Source organism: Chelonoidis abingdonii, chromosome 11 (assembly GCF_003597395.2).
Source record: "Chelonoidis abingdonii isolate Lonesome George chromosome 11, CheloAbing_2.0, whole genome shotgun sequence".
NCBI classification, from domain to species: Eukaryota; Metazoa; Chordata; order Testudines; family Testudinidae; genus Chelonoidis; species Chelonoidis abingdonii.
The window spans coordinates 41,171,791-41,191,209 of NC_133779.1; the positions used below are offsets into that span (position 1 = coordinate 41,171,791).

At 57.2% G+C, this 19,419-nt stretch overlaps 1 protein-coding gene across 2 annotated transcripts in view; it reads left to right on the forward strand.

The window, feature by feature from the left end:
• Positions 1–9,354, forward strand: part of LOC116836496 (BLOC-1-related complex subunit 8-like) — a 78,269-nt gene extending 68,915 nt beyond the window's left edge. The window contains exons 3-9 of one of the 2 annotated variants that reach the window (XM_032800168.2): positions 45–248; positions 776–910; positions 1,083–1,263; positions 4,673–4,818; positions 5,806–5,920; positions 6,220–6,328; positions 7,980–9,354. In XM_032800168.2, coding sequence (XP_032656059.1) covers positions 45–248; positions 776–910; positions 1,083–1,263; positions 4,673–4,818; positions 5,806–5,920; positions 6,220–6,328; positions 7,980–8,283 — 1,194 coding nt within the window. In that variant the 3' untranslated portion in view covers positions 8,284–9,354. The remainder of the gene's footprint in view (positions 1–44; positions 249–775; positions 911–1,082; positions 1,264–4,672; positions 4,819–5,805; positions 5,921–6,219; positions 6,329–7,979) is intronic. The other variant, XM_032800312.2, reaches the window with a different exon arrangement.
• The last annotated feature ends 10,065 nt before the right edge of the window (positions 9,355–19,419 follow it).

Below are 19,419 nucleotides of genomic sequence, written 5' to 3' on the forward strand. Positions count from 1 at the left end.
TCCGGCGCCTTGCGCTTGCCCTGAGCTCTGTGCCCTCCCCTCAGGTGACCTTCACCAAGCGCAAATTCGGGCTGATGAAGAAGGCCTATGAGCTGAGCGTGCTGTGCGACTGCGAGATCGCCCTCATCATCTTCAACAGCACTAACCGCCTTTTCCAGTACGCCAGCACCGACATGGACAAGGTGCTGCTCAAGTACACGGAGTACAGTGAGCCGCACGAGAGCCGCACCAACTCCGACATCCTGGAGGTAACGCCACCCGGGCGTGGGGGGAGCTGCAGGGCAGAGCTGACGCTGCTTCCAGGGCAATGAGAAAGGCGAAGCAGCAAAGTCGGCCTGGCAGCAGCCACTGAGCTGCCTCTGCACGAAATGAGTTTTGCAGTGTCTCAGCCCAGATTCTAGCAGGCAGGTGACCACTGGCAGTAACTGACCCACCCCTTGCTGGCACCCCCAGCAGAGGGGCTGAGGGGGGAGAGGGCCTTGGAGACCGAACTGCAAGGGGGCAGGAAGGGAAGGACACAGTTGCGCCCCACATGCCCCTCTTGTCCCAAGGCAAAGTCTGAGCATGCAGGGAGCCAGGGGCGGAGCAGCTGCTGTATCTGTGCCAGGGTCTGCGGGGAAGGAAGCTGTGAGGAGCGTGGGATGTAAGGGGTGGGACGGGGCAAGGGGGCAGTAGTGGGAGGGGCAGGGCAAGGAGACCCTGGGCCCTTCCCCCCTCAATGCCTGCCAAGGGAATCCCAGCTGTGCCTCCTCACTCCGGGCTCCCTCCCTGCCAGACGCTGAAGCGGAAGGGCCTGGGGCTGGAGAGCCAGGAGCTGGAGCTGGAGCTGGACGAAGGGCTGGACCCCATGGAGAAGATCCGGAAGCTGAACGAGGGGGTGGACCTGACGGTGGCGCGGTCTAGGCTCTACGTGAGTGGCTGGATCCCTGTTTCCCACCCAGGGGGTTGAGACCATGGCGATGCCTTGGCATGGCCAAGATCCACCCCGTGCCCTTCTCCCACCCACAGAGGTGGCCTGGCAAGGCGATCCCTTCCCCCATGGGCCCCACTGTGACCCCCACATCCCTGCTCTCCCTTTGCAGTCATCAGCCCCTCTGCCCAGCCACGAAGCAGCCTACGCGGGCACACCGCCCTCTGGGAGTGACGGAGGGCTCAGCAGTGCCAGCGGGTCCCCGCAGCACCAGAGCCGCCTGCCTGCATTCAAGTCAGCGATTCCCAAGCACGGCCAGCCTTCGGGGCGCTCCCCGGGGCCAATGCCACCAGGTGAGGTCTCCTCAGGTAGCCAGGCATGGGCAGAGGAAGTGGGGCTAAGCCATGGAATCCAGGGTGTGTGGGGGTGGGGGGGCTCGGCCCTGGAATCTGGGGGCTGTGGGGGGGCGCAGTTTGGCTTCTAGAGGCAGCACTTGTGCGTTGTGTTGCTCAGCAGCGTCCCCTTCAGGTTGACGAAGGAGCCAACACCCAATGAGTGTTACCCAAGCTTTGGCCTTCTGCAGTGGCCTGTGGTAACAGGCGAGTGCCCAGGGCCTGGATCTGCCCTGGTTAAAGAAGCTGTGGTCTAGTGGTTAGAGGAGCTGGGGCCCTGTAGTCAGGATTCTTGGGTTCTATTCCCAGTTCTGCCACTGACTCGCTATGCAATCGTAGGCGAATCTCATCTCCCTCTGCACCTCGGTTTCTGCATCTGTACCTTGGCAGATCACGACCCTGCCTCGGGTGGAGAGCAGTCATTCCGCCACGTGAAGGATTTCAATATCTTGGAGTCTGGTTTCATTCCATTTTGGAACAAAAGCCTAAAATGTTGGAATTCTCTGTGAAAGGGAGTGGAGCCCTGGCTGTGGGGCAGTCTGCCTGGCTGGCTACCCGGGAGTCACCGACCCTGGGAGGCCTGGGAGCCCAGGCTGCTGAGAAGCCGTGAGCATGAGAATCAGGCTTCCAAGCCTTCCAGTGTCCGCTCGCTGTCAGCCTGCCACGAGTGCTGCCGAGAAGCCAGGCAGGTGAGCTGGCAGGAGCCCTGCCGGTTTCCATTAGAATGTTGCTGAAATTGAACCAGCTCCATTAACCGTTTTGATTCTGACAAACTGGCAGGTTCCAAGGACAAGGTGTCTTGTCGGAACTTTTCTGACCGGCTGTAATCCCGACCTGTGCAGCACGCTGGGGGAGCCCGCGCTGGCCGGCGCTAGGGACGTGCAGAGTGTGTATTACTGAAATTTCTCCTGGGTCATTAACAAACTCAAAGAGTGGACAGCGGGGATGGGCTAAGGTGCAGTCAGAGTCTGCAAAGCAACTGTGAAAATGGCCCCATCTCACTCCACACAGCTGCTTCCTGCGTTTTGCTGAGTCATGAGTGCTGATTTTATGCACACTCACAGGCATGCACCTGCACACTCACACTCACACTCACAGGCATGCACAAGCACCCACCTGCACACTCACACACATGCACTTGCATGCGCACACGTGCAAACACACGTGCAAGCACGCGCACATACATGCACATGCCCAGGCACACACATTTCTGCTAGTGATGGGCATTTCCCAGCTCCCCTGCATTTTGGGTGGGGTTTGAAATCTGTGCTGCAGTCAGGATCTTCGGTTCCCACTGGCCCCTGTCTCCAGCTCAGAAGGGTAAGCAGGGCTGGGTGGGGGACAGATGGAAACCTCAGCTGCTCTCAGTGCAGTCAGGCTTAGAAGTGACTGTAAGCTGGAAAAAGTGACTGAGGCTGACCAGTGGAAACTCCCCAGGCATGGGGGTGAGGGGAAAGGGGGGGTGGGTGACGAAGGTGTTGGTGGGTAACATGTGGCTTTGCTGTGGCCGCGTAAAGCTGGAGCCCGAACTGTGTGGGCGGGGCTTGTGTGATCTGTGTAGGGTCCGCGCTGCGCGCAGCCCTTCCTCATGGGGGAGGCCTGATGGAATGTGCGCCGAGGAGGTTTCCAACCACCCAGCCTGTGGTGGGGGAGCCAATCGGGCCGGATTGCACTGCGCTTTCCCCATGCCGCCCTGCCAGCTCTCAGCCCTGGTCTGGAGAGTCCCAGCCAGCCACCCCTCTGTGCTGGGGCTGCCAGCCAAGAGGACAGTCATGATGTGGATTCTTGTCCCTGGGTGCTGGACTGAGACCCCCCAGAGCCTGTCAACCAGCCGTGAGAGCGGGGCCCTGCTGCACCCCAGATCCTCTCCTCTGCCTGGGTCATGGGGGCAGCTGATGGAGGGGTTGACCCCGGGTCCTGCTGCCCTGTATTCCCAAGAGCGGCTTTCTCCATCTTCCCGTGTGTTCGTCTGGCCTGGGGCCAGCGGGCAGTCCGGGTGCTTGTGGGAGATGCGAGGGGAGTGATGCCCTCTGTCACTGCAGGGCCCCATTGCCCCATGGCGGGTGAAGAGGGGGTAGCAGCTCCCAAACCAGGCCTGGATGCGGAGCTGAGGAGGGATAAGGAGGAATGGGCGACGGAGAGCGGGCACTGTTGCCCATGGGCAGGGGGGTTGCCACTCGTGGGAAACCAGAGATCCTGGGAATTGCTGCCCTCGGGATGTAGCGCCAGCCTGCTGTGAGTGCTGCCACTGAGCAGGGCTGCGATTAGCAAATCGTTTCCGTTCCTTGCTGGTGGCGTCATGTCCCCCACACCTGACCCTGGCGTCCCGGCCACAGCCCAGGTGCAGCGCTGCTCGGAGGAGCCCAGGGCCTGGCCTCTCGCAGGAAGTGGGTTTGCAGTCACAGAAGCAGAGGAGGTTTCCGCCAAGCTCCCCACTCCCTCCCCTCACACACACTTCTTAGATGAGTGGCCCTGCTTTCAGGCGTCGCTCCGGGAACCCAGGGCTTTCTGACGTGGCTTGGCCAAGAGACGGTGTCCCCGTCCTCCCAAAGGACCACTTCTGCTATCTGGACTGGGACTCCCAGAATCCTTTGCTTCCCAAGGGTGGCGTTCACCTCTGTGCAGAGGCCTGGCACAGGGCCTTGGGACTATTGAAGTCCTGCCTGTGCGCCTTGTGCCAGCCCCAATATCACTAACCTCAAGCATTCAACAATGATGAGTCATGAGATTGGCTTAAAAATCATGAGACTTTTCAACCAGTGATTCGCGGGGGTAAGAGGAGTTCTCTTTCTGAGCCCTTGGGCTGCATTTGGCTCACAATTCCCAGCTTCTCTCCACAGGCAGCAGTACTAGACATTTATATTTTTTAAGGAAAGCTGAGAGCCTCACCTAATCCCCTGATTCCAAGAGCTGGGGCTTTAAGAAAACCACCTTGTCTTGTGAGACTCCACAGTTGGCAGCTCCTCTGCCTTCCTAGGTTGTTTTGTAACCAATCCTCCTGCTCAGGTGGCATCTCTTCTCTGATGGAGGCTGGATGTGATGACAGCTGGGGACATAGAAACGTAGCTATGAATTAAACATGACCCTGCCCCGAAGGAGATCTCTCCGGCCACGCCCCACATACAAGGTCGTTGCCTCTAGTGCACTTGAGCCCACTTCTGACAGAGTGAATTTGCCTCAAGGCTTGTTATCGTTATGACTGCGCATAGGAAGCGCGCTGTGCCAGGTGCTGTACATACCCAGAGGGGGGCACACAGCTATGCTGTGCCTTATCTCAGACTCCTGTGGAATCACCCGCCATTCCCTGAGCTGGGCTTTCATCCTGGTGCTTCCCAGATGCACTAACCTTTGCCTGCTTCTCCCTGCCCAGGCCTTGGCTACCCTCTCTTCTCCCATGTCAACCTGAACCGAGCCCTGGCTACCAAGACCCCTCCCCCGCTCTACCTAGGGGCAGAAGGCCGCAGGGTGGATGTCCACAGCAGTTCGTCCAGCGCCAGGAGCAATCTGACGTCAGCAGTAAGTGCCACTCTCAGTGCTTCTTCTGACGAGGGTCTAGGAAGGGTCCCTCTGAAATACAGACCACTGTGAGAGCCTATGTTTAATTAATGAAAACTCTTGAGAACTGCCTGCTGGGCTGCTGCTGCCTCCACCATCCATTCCGCAGGGCCCCCGGTGGGGTTTGTCTTAGGAGGAGCAGCCCCAGGTTGTCATGGGAGTAGCAGAGAGGGAAGGGTTAACAGAAGGAGGACACTGTTCTGAGATCTCAGGAGGCTCCAGCCAGGCTGCGGCTCTGTGAGGGGGCAGATCAGGAGTCGCTCCATGGGTGTGGGTGGATCGCACCATCACTGAGTCGGTGAGTGAGAGGAGAATCTGCCCCACTGCGTGCAGAGGAGTCGGAGCCATGGGGCATAGGGGGACTGAGCACTCCCTTTGCAGGTACTTTAGGGATCCCCAGTTTCTTGGTTTGCACTGGGGGGGTGGGATGGAGCAAGGCTCCCTGGGGGAAAAAACCAGATCTTTGCCCGGCAGCCCCTTCTCTGGGGAGCTTGGAGTCAGGGATGAAACCGTGGCTTTGAAAGAGCCCAGGGTTTGGGGACATAGTTCACACTCACTCATTTGCATGCACAACGTGCAGGCACACGCACAGTCTGGCACACGCATGCCAGTTGCACGCTCACCCAGCCGCAGGCATGCAGACAGTCCTGTCTGCACCGCCAGATACATGTTCCCAGACACGCTCACACAAACTCACATGCACATGGTCACACACACACCCTGTCGCACAGGCACTCTCACACTGGGCAGGCACACCCATGGCCTTGCACACCTATGCACACTGGACATTTCCGGGAGGTGAAATGGGAGGAGGAGGGGGAAAACACTCGGCCATTCAGGAGGGGAGCGATTGTGGGCCAGGGTCAGAGTGGCGCAGAGGGGAGCGGGGAAAGGATCCGAGCAGGGTATTTATTGGAAGCCTGAACGAAGGATGCTTGTTTGTCTCAGCAGCGATCGCTCTACCCTGGCCTGCAGAGCATGAGCCCCGTGCTGCCCGCTGGCAGTGGCAGCGTGCCAGCCCATAGCCTAGGGGGCTTCCCCTTCCTCTCCTCAAGCCAAGCAGGTAAGCCCTGGTGGGTAGCTCCTAGCCCAACACTCCCTCTCACCCAGTGCCTAGATGTCTCCCCACACCTGGCCAGGGGCTCAGCTCGAATCCCCGTCGCAGAGCAGTGCTCCTCACTCACTGCATGGCCATGGGGAAGGGAGCCAGGCACCCCCAAATGGCCAGATGGGAGCCCCGTGCCCCTGGAATCCCTCCCTTGGGCTCAGCCCTGGTGTAAACTGGAGTGGACAAGGAGCTCCCTTCACTGTCACCCATTAGCCCTTCTCCTCCTGATGTCCAGTCTGCTTTGTCATTGGCAGAGTACGGGCCTGGTGAGGCCTCCTCACACCCTGGCTACATCCAGCCCAACGCCATCACCTCCTGGCAGCACCACCGAGACATGGCAGCCTCCGCACACCTGCCGCTAGGGTAAGAACCACACCCAACTCCCAGCCTTGGAGGCTGAGCGAGACTTCTCTCGGGGGCAGGAGCCCAAGCTCCCATCCCTTCCCCAGCCTGTCTCCCCACAGGCCAGCAGGACTGGGTGCAGGGGTGAGATCTTCACGTCTGCATCCCCCCTTTCCCTTTCCTCATTGCTCTCCCTCCATCTCCCTTCCCTGCCCATCACTGGGCCCCTTAGCCCCGCTGGCGCTGAGGATAAAACCCAGACAGGCCGGGCAGGCGTCATCTCCTCATAGGTTCTGGTGCCACCTGGTGGCAGGAGCTCAGCAAGGGCTGGCGAAGAGATTGGGGCCTTCTGCCTGCTCCCCACCGGGAGTTCGTTACCATCCACGTTCCAGACGCTGGCAGCCAAATGGAGGGAGCTGGCAGCGTGGCAGGGGGCAGCTCCGCCAGTGGCCGGCTGCAGCTTCCAGTGGCCCTGGCTGCTGTGCGAACACAGAGGACAGCGCAGCACCCCAGCCTCGGCAGCTCCCAGCTCCTTGGCCAGAATGTCCCCGGGGGTAATTGGACCCGTGTCTGCCCCAGGCCCCGGGAGCAGCGACTCTGGCAGGGCCCAACACACAGTTGTGATCGCAGTTGGGCACGGATGGCCCTGTTCGGGGTGGGTTTGTTTCCGGATCCCCCAGCTTCCAGGCGAGCCCTGCTCCTGGGAACACCCCCTGCCGCCTTCCCAGCAGGTCCGGGATGTTTGCAAAACCTATTTAAAACTGGCTCTTCCCAGGGGACAGTGCCCCCCACCCTCCCGAGCCAGGCTACCAGCTGCTCTCCCAGGCGCGTGGGTGGGGAAGCGCTTGGGAACCTGGTGCCCCAGTAGGTTTGCACCTTGTGGGCTGCCGGTTCTAATCTAGCTCCGGCCAGGAGCGAGGAAGTTGTTAGGGTCTGGTGTCTGCTGGGTGAGATGTGTTTGGTGGAGCTCAGCATCTCCCTGGCACCAATGCCGCCCAGAGAACTGGCACAAACCGGCCACCCCTATCGGCAAGGGCTGCCGTGGGCAGCAACTTCCTGCTAGTGGCCTGGGAACACAGGCGGGGGGCAGCGTGTGGGAACCTCAGCCCAGAGTGAATAGCAGGCACTGCCAGCATGCTGGCCATGTGAGACATTTCAAAGTGGGTGGGAACGAAAGTGGATCTCCCACTAATCTGGCTGGGAGGGTCACCCTGCTGGTGGCCCTGGTAGGGAGGGAACTGGACCCCCCATACACACACACACGTAGCTGGTTAGAAGAGGAGCCGCTCCCCAGTGCAAAGCCCGAGTGGGAGCTTGTCAGCAGCCCCCATTCCTGAGCCAGGAGGTTAAAGGGGGGAAATGCCCCCTGTCCTCACGAGCTGGGGGCTGGATACTTACAGTCCAACTTCCTGCCTGGGATGAGGAGGTGGGAAATGCAGCCAGGAATAAGGGGACATTTTTTTAAAGGTCAGCAAACATTCCCCTGCTCCCCAACCCCGGCCAATCAGGGAGTTCGCTGAGAGTCAGTTCTGGTTGCCTTGGGATAGAGGCAGGACTCCGAGAGCATCCACAGCCCAGCTGCTTGGGGCCAAGAGATCCCCTGGTGGCTTCCTCTTTCAGAGGCTCCCTCTGACTCCCAGCCTGGCTCAGGCCCTCCTCTTTCCTTCCCCAGGGCAGGCGGCAGAGTGCTCTCCACCGACGAGGCAGCCCGGGCCCCCAGCAGCTCGCCCCAGCACCAGGCCGTCAGCATCAAATCTGAGCGGGTCTCCCCGGTGGTCAGCTGCATCTCGGCCACCCCTCAGCACTCCCTGTCCTCCCTCAGCGACGTCCCCAGAGGCCCTGGGGACCCGCCCCAGCGAGACGAGTATGCCAAGGCCTATCACTATCCGCTGGTCCTGTCCCGGCCGCTGACAGAGGAGCAGCAGGGGGGTGTCCCCATGCGGCGCCTGCAAGTGACAGACGTTTGGCAGAGATAGTGGGGCCGGCTGTCCGGGGTGGGGGGACGCCCACGCTGTTTGCGTGTACGTACTGGCAGTGGCAGGCCCAGTGTGTCACAGCCTCCTCTTCTGCTCAGAAGCACTTTTACCTTTCTCCTGGGGTCCCCTGCAGCCACAACTACCCACAGGGCATGGCTGAGTGCTGGGGTAGGGAGGAAGTCCCAGACCCCTTGGGCTGAGAGTTTCTGGGAGGAGCCCCCCTCGGTGCCCTGCCCCAGAACCCCATGGGCTGAGAGTGCCTGTGGGGAGCCCCCTTCAGTGTCCTGCCCCAGAACCTCATGGGTTGTGAGTCCCTGGGGGGAGCCCCCCTCAGTGCCTTGCCGCAGAACCCCATGGGCTGAGAGTGCCTGTGGGGAGCCTCCTTCAGTGTCCTGCCCCAGAACCTCATGGGTTGTGAGTCCCTGGGGAGAGCCCCCCTCGGTGCCTTGCCCCAGAACCCCATGGGCTGAGAGCGCCTGTGGGGAGCCCCCCTCAGGGCCCTGCCCCAGAGCCCCATAGGCCATGATGCCTGTGGGGAGCCCCTCTCTGGTGCCCTGCCCCAGAGCCCCATGAGCTCAGCGTGCCCACGGGGAGCCCCCTCTCGGTTTGACATACATCCCTAGCCTCTTTCCCTCCAACTCTCTGATTTCATGTTAAATGCATGTTTGGGTGGAAAGTCTGTTCCTCTGAGCTGGGCTGGGGCCCTCGTGGGCAAGGCCCCCCCCAAGCCCTCACTTGCCCCCTACCCCGCTCCTAATGCCCCAGACCAGCTGCAGGTGCCTTGGAAGCTCCAGGCTGTGGCTGAGCTGCAGGTCTGCTCCTGATGCCCACATCAATGCCTCCCACCCTTCTGCTAGCGCCAGTGCAGCACCAGCCGTGGGGCATGCCAGCACGGACAGGGCAGGCTGGGAAGGGCTGAGCTGCCCCGTATGGGGGGGATTCGGCACAGATAGCCTCAGCCAGGCCAGCCTGTGGGATTCGCAGTGTTCAGGTGCCGCTCGGAATTATTTTCTATTTATTATGTTATATCCAGCCGTCGGTTTCGACCAATAAAGATTTGGGTTTTCCGGCCCCATGGTGTGATCTTGTCACCAAAGTGGTCGGTGCCCCTGAGTGGCTGGGATAACGCCGGCTGGAAGAACGGCATGTGAGGTGTGTGGGGGGTGGGGTGCGGCAGCACCTGAATGTGGGGGGTGGGGGGGCATGGGTCACTGGCAGCTCTGGGGAGTGTTTGACTGTCACACAGAGCCCTGGACAGCCCCAGGGATGTAACCTGGCATCTCTGCATCTCCCAGGTACTGAACCCCACTTCCCACACATACTCCAGCTGGGACACAGTACGGAGCATCCAGCTATTGGCTGAGGGCACTGGGAGGGAGGGGGCAGGATGGGAGCAAGACCCTCGTGGTCTGGGCTTGCCATAGCCCAGCACCCCCGTTTGCTTCTCTTTCTCATGCTGGACAGATGGGGCCACTCTGGGAGCCAGGAGTCCCAAAGGATGGGCGTGCTCTGTGTTACAGCGCACCCTGCTGGTGAAACTGGTGTCATAGCCAGCGTGCGTCACACCATCCCCAGAGCCGTGAGAGCCCAGTGCAAGCCAAGGGATAGGCATCCGTGTCACTGGAACCTGCTCTGAGGGGTTGGGACCCCAGGCAGCAGGTCGCCACGCCACTCAAAGAGCCAGCGCACTCAGGCCCGGCACATACCCACTCCCTGGGCAGAGGCCGAGGCCTGGCGCTGCGGAGGTTCAGCAGCAGCCTAGAGGGCTGAGCGTGGAGCCCTGGGGTGCAAAGGGGCCTGGCACCCCAGCAGTTCAATTATGGCCAGCACGGGTGGGGAGCAGGCCCATCACTCGCCATGTGATGCACCCCGGCCTGGGTCTGGCATGGATGAAAACGAGTCTGGCTGCCATTATTCAGCTGGGCGTCTGCAGCTGAATGGGGCATCTGGAGTGGTGACCTCAAGGGCTCAGTGGGGGGTGTTCTGGGCTGGGCTGCAGGTCTTCACTTTGCTCACAAGATGTCGCTGTCTGCTGAGCTTTGGTGCCCTGACACCCCAATTCCTTCCTAGGCCCCAGGTGGCTCTAGGGGCAGGGAAGTGTCAGGCGGCTGGAGCTCCTCAGGGCAGGGTTTCTCCAGGCCACTTCAGTGTCTGGCCTCGGGCGTGACCCCAGTGAGGCCTGGTCCCAGCCATGCAGCCGCGCCTGGGAAAGGATGGAGCCGGGCGCCCATTGCACAGGCTCTGCAGGGTCTCGCTCTGTTGCCCTGGGATGAGCCCAGCACAAGCCTCTTGCCCTCCATCCCTGACCTGGGGCGAGGCTCTATTGCGGTGCTGAGCTGCACATGCCATCCTTCAGCTGCCCTTCACTGCTGACACACAGTGCCCTGCTAGTCCAGCCCTGGGCTCCTCTCGGCCCCCAGTGCCCCTCCGTCCAGCCCCGCAGCCCCCTTGCTATTCCAGACCCGGGCTCCCCTTGTCCCCCAGTGCCCCCCCAGTGCCCTTCTGTTCGGCCCCGTGTCCCCCCTGCTATTCCAGTCCTGGGCTCCCCTCGCCTCTCAGTGCCCCTCTGTCCGGCCCCTCAGCCCCCCTGCTATTCCAGGCCCAGGCTCCCCTTGTCCCCCAGTGTCCCCCGCAGTGCCCCTCTGTCCGGCCCTGTGGCCCCCTTGCTATTCCAGTCCTGGGCTCCCCTCGCCCCTCAGTGCCCCTCTGTCCGGCCCCACGGCCCCCCTGCTATTCCAGCACCCCCTACTAGGCCTGGCATGAGCCCCCTCCCCCACTCAGATCTGGCAATGCCCTGCAGGCCTGAACTCCAGCCCCCTGACAGGCCAGACCTGGATCCTTCTCCGTTTGGCCTTCTTTATTTTCTTTAACATGAAATCAACTTCATAAAACAGGCATTTGATCTTTGGCCACTAAAAATATGGCAATTTCTCTGTGAAAATGGTGCATTTCTACCTTGGTCAAACTCAGCCCTGCTGTGTTCACTAGTATGCACCACCCTGGGCCTCCGTGGCTTGTTTCTGATCAGCATTTAGAAGTTTGGCCGCTTCTCCAAACTTCACAGCTCTGTAAAACGGAGCTGGAAATACCACCCTGCCTCCATGGGACATCAACCATCCCCCTCAGCTTCCCATCATGGCCTGGAGCACAAATAAACAGTGGAAGAAAGTTTGAACCAAACTTTGCCAAACCACAGTAAATATTTGGCTTGGGTTTGGTAACATGTTGGGTGAAGGCTTAGGACAGAGCTTATCCTCATAGCCTGGTGCCTTATCTCCTGCGTCCATAAATTAAGGAGGGTTGGCAGATTGTTGGGTTAATTCACAGGCTTTAAGGTCTGCCCACAAGTCAAAAGATCTGGAAGGTGGTGGTTGGCTTGGCAGAATTCCTTGTTAGTGCTCTGCTGGAGGGAGCTGCGCAGGCCATCCAGAACAGCCGCAGCCTCCTGCAAAACTAGATTTTAACCATCCCCCCTTGTCCTTTGAAGCGATGCCTAGTGTGCAGCCAGCTCAGATTGGGGTGGTTATTGGCAGGACAGCTGGAGCCTTGCTGCTGGAGGGGAGTGTTCAGTTGATCCCACAGCTGCTCCTCCACCTCCCATCCTAGCCAGAAGGTTCTGGATTGAGTTTGGGAGTTAAGATCCTGGCTTCCCTCCAAGGATCATTCGTGTACAGAGCAGGTGAAAAAAGCCATAGAGGAAGCATTGCTTAGTATGAATATCTCCACAGCTCTAGCGCCTGCAGGATGCTTGTGTGGTCAGAGCACAGGCCAAGGAATCATACCTGGGTTTTCTTCCTGGGCCTGCTGAGATGGGCAAGTCCCTGACTTTGGGCAAGTCACCTCACTGCTCTGTGCTTCAGTTTCCCTATCTGTGGCTGAGGGCTGATAATACTGACCCTGGCAGACGGCCATGATGTTAGTGCTTGGAAAGTGCTATAGGCTTCTCAGATGGAAAATGCAACATGAACAGAAAGAGTTAATATTATTTAGTGGATCATTTAAATTATAATTGGAACAGGCTTCTGAGCTCATTTCATCTATTCCCTTGCACCTGCTGAATCTGGTCTAGTCAGGCAGAAGACACGTCCCCTGATACACTGATTTGACACTAAATTGCAACCAACTCTGGAGGAGTGCAGCAACCGCATACAGCAACACTACACAACAGTTTGGGCATCAGTGATTTTTGATGGCACCCGTGCTTCAAATGCAGTGCTGGGATTCCAGCAGCCCTGCTAGACAAAGACAGCAAAGTTTGAGAGGCCCAGGTTCTATTTGTATGATGGTAGAGAGCTTAGGTTCTAAACAGACATGAGGCTGGGAGGGAAAAGTGATCTGTCCAAGGCCTCTCAGCAGGTCAGAGGCAGAGCTGAGATTAGAATGAAAGTCTCCTGACTCCCAGTCCAATGCCTTATCTACTAGGCCATGCTGCCACCTGTTCATTGGCAGCCTTTATATGCTGAGCCCCTGGAGGGGTGGATAGCATGTCTCTCTTTATACACATACACTGGGCCCCTCCCTGCACTGATTCAATTTTAACGATGACAACCCATCGCAAGTGGCAGTAGCTCACATCAGGGGTGACTGGGCTGTCAGCTCAGGGCTGGCTACTTTAAAATGTGAATTCGGCCATTTCTCTCCTGCAATCTGCCGGGTGACTCATGAATAGATTATTGGTAACGGTACCTTGAGATTAAAACACAGACGGAGGATTAATCCTGGGAAGAGTTTGTGGCGTTTAATACAAACCCAGAGCTTGACATAAATCCTTAGACCGGATTTGGCAGAAGCTGCAGAGCTCTGCTGACATCTCCAATGGTTGGGAGCCCAGGGCAATCAAAACGCAGCAAGCGAGGGCCAGATTCTCAGCTGGTGTCAATCAGCATCACACTGAGCTATACTCGTTGACATCAGGTGACCCATAGAATTTGCATCCCGTGGCTAGAGAGAACCCAAAGCTGAGCCCAGTGCATCACCTCACTCATTACCCAGGGCATCCAGAGCCAGCAGAATGACAATATTCCAATGATTTCCAGAGCAACTAGTCTGACCCATTGCACACCGCAGGCCAGAGAACTCCAGGCAGTGACTCTTGAGCCTAATCTTGATATCGTGGTAGCACCTGGATGCCACAGCCCTGCAGCGCTAGGTGTTGCACACACATAGAGCAGAAACAGACCCTACTCCAAAATCTCCATAAATCTGCAGACAACAGGAGGATGCCACAGACAGGCAGGGGAGCGCACAGTAGCCACGAGCTTATCCTGAGCAGCAGGGGGTGTTAAAACTGCAGAATTGCAAAACAATTCCCCGGGAGACTCAGATTTTATCAGTGATCTTAATTTCAGTCTTTGGGAGAGAAAGCCCCAAGATGTCCAGCAGATTCCGATTGAGATGACTTGGTTTGTGGTGACTGTTGACTGGAAACCTATTTTGGTTTTTTGGGGGGTTTTTTTGGGGGGGAATTAATTAAAATTGAAAAGGCAAAAAATTATTACACCTCTACCCTGATATAACGTGACCCGATATAACACGAATTTGGATATAACATGGTAAAGCAACGCTCTGGGGGAGGCGGGGCTGCGCACTCCGGTGGATCAAAGCAAGTTCGATATAACGCGGTTTCACCTATAATGCGGTATGATTTTTTGGCTTCCGAGGACAGCGTTATATCGGGGTAGAGGTGTACTTAGTTTTTGCAAAATGTGGATTTTCATTGAAAAACACCCTCCCCCTGCAGACTTAGTTTGTGACAACTGCATAGTCGGGTATTGGATTGGGGAGGTTGGAAGAACAAACCCATTTTGTTCCAAAGTTGTCATCTTTCATTACAACAGGTCAATGCCATGTTTTGATGGGCTCTAATCAGTGGCTCTGGTGTAACTAACTGGTACAAGATGTAGCAAACGGCTGGCGCATCAGGACCAGATGCTGCTGGTCCATGGGTGATGGGTATCAAACCCCAGACATGGTGCACTGTCCCTGCCCCCGCTCAGGTTTGTTTGGGTAGCTCTTCATTGCAGAGTTTACCTGACTTCGGGCACTGGCTGGATGCCCAGGTTAACCGGGCTGGCTATGAGCAGCCGCAGGCAGAGCTGCATGCCGCTACACCCATGTAACCATGCCCACACTGGCCCTGCAGGAACCTTCATAGATTCCAAGGCCATTGTGATGGGCTAGTCTGACCTCCCCGGTCATGCACCAGGATTTCTGGGAGCATATCCCATGGTTCTTAGTGTGCCAAGGCACCCTGATTGGAGGATCACCCGGCTCTGCTGATTGGTCCAGTTACGCTATTTAAGCCAGCAGGAGGAACACGAAGCTTGTCCAAGCAGCAAGGTGGGTTCCTTTGGGACTGCTGTGGGCCCTGCTTACATCTGCCTCCAGCCCAATTTCCACCCTGTTCCTGATCTGTGCTCAATCCTCGTCTCACCTCCAAAGCCTGTGACCAGTCCTGGCTCTGACCCTGATGCTGGCTCAACCCCTGGCTCTGGCATTTGGTATCTGACCTCGGCGCTGACCCTCAGCTTTGATTCCTGAATCTGACTCTGGCTTGACCCCTGGCTCTGGTAACTGGCTGTTGACCCTGGTGCCAACCCTTGGCCTTTGTTCCCCAACCTGGACACCTGCTCTGCCCACTAGGCCAGACCGCTCATGTCCCACTCCATGACACTTAGGCCCTTGCTAAGTCAAGCCATTCTAGGAGCTGTTTTGCAGCATATTGTGGGAGGACTTGTCTGTTCAAACCGAGCTCTGGTGCTGAAGGGCTCAGCCTGCCAACACAGCAAACTCTAGTATGTCTGATGCTGCATGCGCCTCACTCTGTTCCTTCTGGATGGTACCAAGGCAGGGCTCCAGGTGAGGACAATGACGGGTTCCTGCTTTTGGCTCCACCACGGATGCAGCCGGACAGACAGAGGGTGCAGGCAGGGTGGAAGGCACAGCGGGACTTCGAATGCAGCATGTCTGGGACGCTGCTTTAATGCTAGCACCAGGATAACAGTGTTAGAAACAGTGCAGTATATGTAGAGAGAGCGAGAGGTGCTGGCTAAACTTGTAATGCCGCTTTAAATCAATTAGTTAGTGGTAACCAGTGGCAGCCTAGCTAGAATGAATCACTAGCTGCATGTTTCAGTGTTGGTCCTTGCTTGGAATACTTCTTGGCTCGCAAGTTTGGGTGGGGGAGGCAGTAAGGGGGGGGTGCCAGGAAGATGGCATGGCATCTGTTACACTCAGGCAAGGCTGTGCATGCGTTTCACAGGGCTAACCTCCCTCTGAATGTGAATTTGCCTAGAGAGAGAGTGTGTGTCCCATCAGCCAACTCCCCTGTCCCCTTCGCCAGCTAGGGGAGACCAGTGCAGCGTCTAGTCCTCCTTATGCGTCATCGGCTAAGTTCTTAATGGAAAATCTTTATTCCCAGTGAGGCTGGAAGGGGCCAAGCAAAACTGGCTGGATTTTCACAGCCAGCTGCTGGCAGGGGAAATGGGCTCAGTTGATTTGCAAACTGCACTCATAATATTAATTGTGTATTAATGATCAGTGCTGTACCAGGCCCAGAGGTGCAGCCCCTGCCCCAAGGGTGCATTGGGAGGATAGAATGCAGAGACACCGGCCAGGGCAGGCAGGCAAGAGAGAGCCTCAAACTCTAGTTCAGTTCAAGTCCCGTCACTCAGGGCCGACTCTATCAACACAAAGCCACGCCAAACCCTAGGTACCAAGCGGCAGAGGCCTTTCCAGGAAGCTGGGTGGGGAAAAGGCACTCCCGTCTCACTGAGGCAGCATCTTCCCCTTTGTTTTTCTACCCTGCATTGGTCAGCCAGGGGCTCGGCTTTTGGGGAGGGAAGTAGCCCCGTTTATGCCCTGCCCCAGATAACTTGGAGCCTGTGCCAGGGAGAGCTGAGTGGCTGGGGAACTGTAAATGAAGGAGAGGCAGCTGCCTGGTGCACTGGGCTGGAGAGATCATGGGGTGACTTGCAGGAGACGATGGAGGGCTGGGGCTTTGGCCCAGGAGCGGAGCTGGAGGTGGAATAGGGGAGCTGGGAAGGCTCTCACACCTGATGCCAGGGGATGTGGTGTGGGGGGCACATGGGCGAGGCATGCTCGTTTTGGAGGGGCTGGGGGGAGTGAGATGAGGAAACGGGGAGCCGGAGTAGTAGCCACGGCAGGCCCCAGCTTTGGGAGAGAATAAACACAGCTACAGTGCAGCTGGCAACCAAGCCACCATCTCCATGGCAACTTGCTCAGATGTCTCCAGACGGGAGTCCCAGCCAGCCCGAGTGGGAGTGAGGGCGCTGAGGTTGGGGAGAGGGCACATGTGACAGGAGCCCCAGCCCCCTGGGAGAAAAGGCAGCGTCTTGATTCATTACAATCCTACCCCCTTGGAGGAGACAGACCTTCCTTCCCACCTGGAACGGGGATAACAGTGAGGCCTTGCCCCCAAGGAGAAAAGCAAGAAAGCTGGTGAGGGGCTCAGATGTTATGGTGGTTGGGGGCCAGACATGGACCTGAGAGGTTGGCCACCAGAGGCTTCCTGTGCATTCCTTCATGTGTCAACCAGGCCCTGGCAGCCTTGCTCTGTAACGTGCCGAACACGAGATTAGCACGATCCAGTGCTGTGTGAAGGGGCCTTCATGGCTTGAGATGAGACAGGTTCTGCTTTTTATATCCTGTAATCCAAGGCAGTAGTCTGAGGGGAGGGGAAGGGCTGGAGCCGAGGGTCCTGGCCCATTGCTAATGTAGTTCTAATCACAGAGTTTTTAAAAAAATAAGGTGCAGCGATGGCTAGTGTAGCAGGAGCCCCAGCAGAGTGTCAGGGCTGCCCTTGGGAAAGCTCCTCCCTAGGCAGCAAGGGATGGACGAAGGTAGCAGCAAGCTGAGAAACCCAGGGAATGGGGGGAGAATAAGGCAGGGGAGGGGGTGAATTGTGAGACACTGATTGAATAGCAATGACTGCATGATTTATGGTTTGTATTATTGCATGGTTCATTTGAATATATGCTAATCGGGCTTTTCTCCTCGTTTTGTTTGTAAGATTTAAATTTGCTATGGCAACCTACTGGCATGGAATGAATGCCAGGAAATGTCAGAATGAGGCTAAGGCAGAGATGGCGCTGGAGCAGGAGCGGCGTGTGTGTGATGGGGGATATCCTTCCAGCCCAGACGAGGGGGCAGGAAAATAAAACACAACAGCACACAAAGTGTTGGGTGTTCCCTCCAGCAGCACCGTCTACCCAGAAAGCAAGGCAAGGGGCATGGATCCTCCTGGCTTTCTGTAGGTAAATTAACATTCAGCTGTGTGAAACTCTACAATGATGTGTAATCAGTGGGGGCTGCTGTCCTGCTAAACCCAGGAAAACTCCCCATTCCGGGTCCATGTGACGATGATCGGAGACTGTTGGCGGCATCTGGATCCTGCAATTTGCACAGTTCCCCAGGAAGTTCATTGGCAGCTGGCTCCCACCATGTTTGAACTGAATTTCAGGCCACCTCCCTTCCAGACTGGGTTTGCCCAAATGCTGGGAAACCAAAGACAGTTGCTTTCTCGGTTTCAGGGGCTTGTCTCCACGCAGGCTCAGGAAGGGCCCCAATCCGCTTCCCTCTTGACATCTACCCCAATGCTGCCATTCAGAGGCACTGGAGCAAGGTGTACAGTGGGGGTGCTGGGAACCTGTAAACCTTGCATATGATGGAACCCACTTCTAAGCAGCACCCCCAGCACCCCTACTTCCAGCCCCTGTGCTACCATTGCCTCTTATGGGCTCAGGCTGTGGGGCCCATCGGGCCCCTAGTGAAGTGGCTAGGAAATCTGTGGAAGTCAATGGAGTGATGAGGGTTTAAAGAGGCATGTGAGGGGAATCGGACCCAGTGGCCGGATTGACTAAGAAAGAGGCTGTGGATTGAGCACCCTCCTCACATTATCCCCTCACTTCCAGCTAAAAGGTGCTGCCTCCTGGGACAGGTGCCAGCAGGCCCATGCTCCTGGGCCTTGGTGTTGGCCTGGGAAGCTGGTTTGCAGGAGGCAGCCTCTGATTATGGAGGTGACCAAGTGTTCTGACTGCTGTGCAACAGGGAAGCTGCTACAGGGAAAGCGGGGGAGCAAGAGGGGGTGAGGCAATAGAGCGAGGGTCTGTGTTCCCTCAGCAAAGCCCTGTTCATCTGCTGTGCCTAAGGAGGGGCAAAAGGGTCTTGCACTCCATGGTGGAAACTGTGCTGTCAGTGTAACCAACTCATGCACAAACCCCTCTCCAGGACCCCCACCTTCCCTGCCTCCCATGACTGTTCCTCCCATTAACCACCCCATATGGATCGCCAGATAGTGAGGCTGCAGCGGGGCTGTCCATCTGCACCAAGCTATTTCTCATCGGGGTTTTGTGCTAGGATGTGGGATGGGCGGACACACAGAACAGACACACACCTTCACACTTCCTGCTGCCAAAGTCACACAATAGTGTGTCTGTATGTCCAATATAAATCCTGCCTTCTCCCCGCACAGTTGGTTGGGGAGTGTGTGGGGGTGGGAACCATCAGTTCTCAAAACAGGTAGCAGCTTTGTGGGGGTGAATGATACATTCAAGGCATCATTGGTGGACTTTTCTCAGAGGAAAGCCATGGGAAAGGTTAGCACATGGGAGGCGGGGTGTTACAGCTACACTTTCTTCTGCCCCCAAAACAATCCAGCCGTGGCTGCAGAGGAAGGGTAAGAGGTGGACACAAATCATCCAGCCATTCAGCAATCAGAAATGCATCAGCTAATATCAGGAGAAACCCCCTTTCTCTGACACACCAGAGCAGGGATTTTCTAGAGAAGAAAAAAATAAAATACAGAAAATCAACCACATTAAAATATTCTCAAGGAAACAAAATGTTAAAATTCTGGGGCAAGGCTTTCTGAGTCTGAAAAAGGGCCCAGCCACAGACACAACTGCCCCCTCTTCAAAAAATAACGAGGAGCTGATGGGATTGTGCAAAATTATTAACATTCCCTTCTTCTTCCCCTTCTCCTGCAGACCCATTGGCGTGTTAGTGGGGTTAGTGGGGGGATAGATTTGGACCTGGCTGGCACCTGTTCCAAAGAGTCGTACACCTGTGGGAAGAGGGAGGGGACAGATTCAGCTGGTGTGAATTGTCCTGGCTCCC